The 6,000-nt window shown below is 41.8% G+C and overlaps 1 protein-coding gene across 5 annotated transcripts in view; it reads right to left on the bottom strand.

The window, feature by feature from the left end:
• Positions 1-1,493: 1,493 nt before the first annotated feature.
• CDC123 (cell division cycle 123) overlaps positions 1,494-6,000 on the bottom strand; it is a 59,743-nt gene continuing 55,236 nt past the window's right edge. For all 5 annotated transcript variants that reach the window (XM_043561917.1, XM_043561921.1, XM_043561920.1 and 2 more), the window contains 2 exons: positions 2,579-2,716; positions 1,494-1,730 (listed from right to left, as the gene is read on the bottom strand). In XM_043561917.1, the coding sequence (XP_043417852.1) occupies positions 1,704-1,730; positions 2,579-2,716 (165 nt within the window). In that variant the 3' untranslated portion in view covers positions 1,494-1,703. The remainder of the gene's footprint in view (positions 1,731-2,578; positions 2,717-6,000) is intronic.

Below are 6,000 nucleotides of genomic sequence, written 5' to 3'. Positions count from 1 at the left end.
CTTCAGAAGGTAGGATTTCAGAACCGAGCTAATGAATTCACTTTCTAAATTCAAGCACAAACCTGAAGTACCTCAAAAAAAGGACAGATAATGCCAATAAAATAAAAAAGATACTCAAAACTAATCTTCAGGAGGCAAAAATGATATTTCAACCGAGGAGAATGTTTCCTGCATATTATCCTGTATTTACTATTCACATCAGGATAATCAGCCAAAATTAAATACACTAAGGGGACAATGTAGAAAAGTCACATTTTTAAAAGTGAAGTGAGAGTTGAACTCAATAATGCCTCAGGAAAATTAATGCAAAAATTTAGTGAGTTTTGCACCAAGAATTGTGCTTTTTATAAAATATTTGCCAAATTTTGCTTCACTCTTTTTATTACTTATAGTCCAATTTTTTTCAATTGATATTAAAATATATCAACTATTTTTTTTTTCTTTTGGGCTGGTGAAGTACCACCTTGACAAAGCCCGCTTCCAGAGCTAAGTTTAAATCAACTCATGATTATAAATCCCTCCATTATAAGTTAACAGTTAAGTCCCTCATGAGCAGTTTATTTAAAAACCAAAAATATTTTAAAGCACCTCAATTCCAGACAACTGGCCTCAGAAATGGCATATGATATACTGAGTACAAAGATCACAAGTTCATCTCTGTATTTTGTATTTAAAATACTAATATCCAAGTGATTGTAACTGAGAAACCACACAAAAAGCTACAATTTGAGATAACCAAAAAAGAAATACCTTTCTTCATTATGTATAATCTGCCTTAAGCAAACAGAAAGGGGAAACTCTGCTCCATTTCCCTACCTTCCTATGGGAACACTCATATGTGCTCTCCTAAGTTGAAAAACATACCTCCAACTAGTAAAATATTCCTTCATACACACTACATAGATACCCTAGGAATGATTTCCTTCAAACTGTTCCACAATGTAAAACAATACACAAAGATCACATGGCAAAGTGTCTCAGTATATAGTAAGTACTAAGTAAATTAGTATTGATGATATCCTCATCATCAATTAGGGCGCTGAAGAATAATTACTAAAATGGTGGCCTAAGTGAACTTACCTCCCCAAAATTCCGGTACTTTTTAAAAAGGCCAAATTCTAACTCTGTGATCATTTTACTAATACATATTAGACTAGTTGTAATATACTGACATTTTCAAGGTTATGTGATAGCTTGAGAAGTCTGTATTATTTTACCGACACACAAACCAAAGATAAACCAGTAGAAAACTTGTATGAAAATTCTCTCAAAGTAGGAAAAATATTTTCTACACTAATAGAAGGCTCAACTTTTTTTCTGTGAAAAAGTAATGATTAAACAAGAACCCATTTCTGTATAACAAATATAAATTCGCCCATCTACCCAATAGGTATAAAAACAGCACAAGAAACATCGGTAAATCTAAACAGACTGAGCCAAAAGAGTGAGGTATTTCACAGAAGGTATTTTATCATCAGAACAGTATGCTTTCCTATGTTTAAGATCTATTTATTATTTATTTTTACAGGTAGCAAAGTCCCTCCATTTTCTTCCAGCTTAATATACATGGATATAAAAAGCTATTGATTTCACACTGTCTCCCACCCTGACCCAAGAGGGGGAACAGAAGTTGCGAGCTCAGAGCAGCCTTTTGACACCAAGGTGGTCTCCTCTTTACCTCGGACTTAACTCTGGCACTCTAATCAGTCATCCTCTTGCTGATTTCTTTTCTGTCAAGGGAAACCAAGATACATTAAAACAGCACATTCTACTGGGGATATATGTTCAGCCAAGATCACTTTTTCTGTCAGCAAATATAATTTTCTAGAGGCCCTGGTCAAAGATATGATTGAAAATCATGACGGAAAAATATGCCTTAACTAATTCATTGGACCAGTTTATCACTTTGGCTCCTGGGCACATTACCCTCAGCTATTTGAATACTTGACTTTCTTCCACATGCGCAAACATTCCCACACAGAAACACACAAGTACAAATACACATATTCCCCCCCCCCCCCCCCCGCTGAATAACCACAACAGAGAGCTGGATCTTCTCTTAGCCCAATAACAGTATACAGACTTCCTTCAAAATCAGAAGTATTATGGGGCGCCTGGGTGGCTCAGTCAGTTAAACATGAGACTTTGGCTCAGGTCATGATCTCATGGTTCGTTGAGTTCAAGCTCTGCATTGGGCTCTGTGCTGATAGCTCAGAGCCCTGAGCCTGCTTTGGATTTTGTTTCCCTCTCTCTCTGCCCCTCCTTGCTTGTGTTCTATCTCTCTTTCAAAATAAATAAACACTAAAAAAATTTTTAAAAAGAAGTCAGAAGCACTGTGAAAATTATTCAAAAAGCATAAACATAAAACACATTTCCTATCATTCTAAGCGAATTATTCTTTCAGCTTACTTCATATATTTCTTTATAAGATGACCTCAGTAATTCTGCCCAATTAATTCATAATCACCAAATAAAACCTAGGTACTATATATAACTAAAATGAAATATTACAAAGTCAATTTGAAAATTTGAAAACAAAGGTGTACACGTATGTGTACTAAGTATATATATACTTTACCAGTTTAAGAAAATCTATGAGTTTGTGAGCATCCTCCCCAGTAGACAGGTCTACAAAGTCCTTGGGAAGTCGGTAACTCAGATAGGGACTTGGTTGCACTGTCACTTCACTGTTTGTGCAACGGAAAGCTGGAGAATCCTGTACAAAGAAAAAAAGGGGAAAGTCTGTGAAAAATTATCTTTTTAAGTCTATTTGTCAAAGTGACAAAGATCCTAGTATAACAATTTCATGTTCCCTTCTGTACGAGGTAAGGAAGAAAATAAAACTTTTTTTGAGTGTGACCGTGTATGTACACATGTGCGAACAAGCAGAGAGGGGGCAGAGGAAGAGAGAGAGAGAGAGAGAGAGAATCTTAAGCAGACTCCACTCCCAGCAAGGAGCCTGACTTGGGGTTCCTTCTCACAACTGTGACCTGAGCCAAAATCAAGAGTCAGACACTTAACCGACTGAGCCACCCACGTATCCCAGAAAATAAGATTCTGAAGTGAAAGAAACACCAAGATTTTAAGAATACTTCCACATGGGGGTGCCTGGGTGGCTCAGTCAGTTAAGTATCCGACTCTTGGTTTTGGCTCAGGTCATGATCTCACAGTCTGTGAGATCGAGCCCTATGCTGGGCTCTGCGCTGACAGCACGGAGCCAGCTTGGGATTCTTGCTCTCTGTCCTCTCCCTCCACTCATGCGCACACTCTCTCTCAAAATAAACAGGAAAAAAAAAAAAGAGAATACTTCCACATGTTCACTGGAAAATAAACACATAGTATCTGAAAACAGTGTCCTCATGGAGAGCTATGGTCAAGCCCTAAATGCTACCAGCCACTGTGTCCTGCATATGGGTTATGGGTTCCTTAGTCCCGGAATGGGCCCGAGGCCTATGGCTAGTTCTCTCTGGCCTTGAGCAATCTCATGCAGGCTGGAGTGCTTTCTCAGTATTATCATTTTGTACAGGTGCACAGTTGAGAAGTACTGCCCTGGACCCTACACTTTTGTGCTTCTCTTAGTCATTTAACTTACTTATTTATCTCTCTCAGCACCTATGGAAAACTGCAAATTTGAGTTTCACATTTAACAAGTCTTCACATTCTTCAACGTACTTGCTTAGAGTCTTGCATTTAATATTTACACGTTGCCTTGTGCCAAAAAAGGATTTCAGAGACAGAAGGCCTCAGGTTTGGACTTCCTGGGTGGCAAATATCTAGGTGAGGGATGAATGGGGTCCAGCAGATGGAGACAGGCCACGAACTGGAGTAGAACAGGACCGCAGAGCCCTAGAAAGCAGGCTGTATCTTATGACAGACAGACCAATCATCTGACAAATACTTAGGAAACATCCACGTGGTGCTCACCTTGTCCTAGGTATAGAAGATCAACTGGTAAACCAGACTGGCAGCCAGCCAATAAACAAGCAAATAACTACAACAGCAAGATCATTTCAGATAGTAAGAGGTGTTAGAAAAACACAACATCCGGGTGCCATAATATGAGGAGAACAACACAGGCTACTTCACCAGGATGGTAAGACCTTGCTGAGGAGGGGCCACGGGGACTGAAGAGCAGTACGAAAGCAGCCTCGTGAGGTCTGGGGACTCGGACAGGGACTGAGCATGGCCTGAAAGGCAGTGGGCACAGCCAGGGGGGACTGCGAGGCCCAGAAGGAAAGCCGGTTCTCTAGCGGTGGGGAGTAAGGATGGGGAGACAGCAGGACATGACACCGGGGAAAAGGCAGGAGCCCGTTCTTGTTCCCTGTCCTCCCCCGACCTCCAATATAATGTTGTTTAAATTAAAAAGAAAGAAAAGATTTGGATCATAGAGTGAATTTTGTACAAACTGTTTCTATCCACTGACTGTGTCCCTCATCTTTAAAAATAACCCTGTGCTGAATAATTTACATTCTCTTTCCTTGACGCTCAGATTGAATGGCCCCCAAATCTAAGATGCCAGCACAAAGAAAATTCCTGCACTCGTTAATTCCACAAAAATCCGCTGTGCCAGAATTGTGCCAAGCTGCACAGATCTGCGGAGAACACGAGAGATACTACCCCTGTGCTCGAAACTTACAATCTGAGGCTGGACACAGGGAAGTACAACACAGCAGGGCAAGAGCCGTGACAGGGAAAATAACCATCTGAGCCACATCCAGAAGAACAGGGCGCCAGAGGGCCCAGGACAGAGAAAGGATGAAAAGAAGCCTTTCAGACGGAGACAAGAGAAAAGATGTGCACACTGAAGGCGAGGCGGCTGTCAGAAAAGCAGAAAGAAGGCCGGGAGGAGAGCTTGTGTCACGGAAACTGAGGGAAGAGTGTGGTGAAAACCCAGAGGGGTAACACTTGCTTGAGGGGTTAAGTGAGAAAAGGGCGGTGCATCGTCCACTGGCATCGGCAACGGGTCAGTGGAGCCCTTGCTGGGTGCAGTTTCCGTGGAGCGGCAGGGACGGGGGCACCCCGGCAGTGGGTGGAGGGCGCACAGGTGGGAAGCAACAGGCAGAGGTGGCCAGGGAAGGAAGCCGGCCACCAGATGCACAACTACTGAGCAGCTACAAAAAGCAGGTCACACGCTAGCATGAGTGAGGCTGCTACAGTCCCACTAGTGGGAAATGTGAGTGTAGGTGCCTACAGAAACATGCCCGCACTGATGTTAACGGAAGTGGTAAGGATGGCAATCTAATTCTGTCCTTGAAAATGAGCAGGTAGAAACACGACTTTGTAAAAACGATATAAAAAATATACATAAGGTAACACGGAGGTAGTACATTCTCATTTAAAAAGTCTGTATATATATTTACAGATATGTTATACATACCAAATATGATATACAAAAATATAAACCATGGTTCTCAAGGTGGTAGGATTACGGGCAATTTCAGAATTCTCTTTAAAAATGGGCATGGGCTGTGGTGCCTGGGTGGCTCAGTTAAATATCCGACTTGGGCTCAGGTCACAATCTCATGGGTTTTTTTTTTGTTTTGTTTTTGTTTTTTAATGTTTATTCATTTTTGAGAGAGAGACAGACAGAATGCAAGCCGAGGAGGGGCAGAGAGAGGGAGACCCAGAATCCGAAGCAGGCTCCAGGCTCTGAGCTGTCAGCACAGAGCCCGGATGCGGGGCTTGAACCCACGAACTGGGAGATCCTGACCTGAGCCGAAGTTGGACGCTCAACCAACTGAGCCACACCCAGGCACCCCACGATCTCATGGTTTTTGAGTCTGAGCCCCACATCGGGCTCTGAGCTGACAGCACAGAGCCTGCTTCGGATCCTCTATCTCCCTTTCTCTGCCCCTTCCTGGCTTGTACTCATTCTCTGTCTCAAAAATAAACATTAAAAAAAGGGAGCATGTATTAATTTTCTAAGTAGAAAAAAGCAACACAAAGGTGTTATTCAAAGAAAGTCTGGCTGTGAAGATGAGACAGAAGGGCTGGCTGAAG

Source organism: Prionailurus bengalensis, chromosome B4 (assembly GCF_016509475.1).
Source record: "Prionailurus bengalensis isolate Pbe53 chromosome B4, Fcat_Pben_1.1_paternal_pri, whole genome shotgun sequence".
NCBI lineage: Eukaryota > Metazoa > Chordata > Mammalia > Carnivora > Felidae > Prionailurus > Prionailurus bengalensis.
This window is presented reverse-complemented; position numbering and strand designations above follow the sequence as displayed.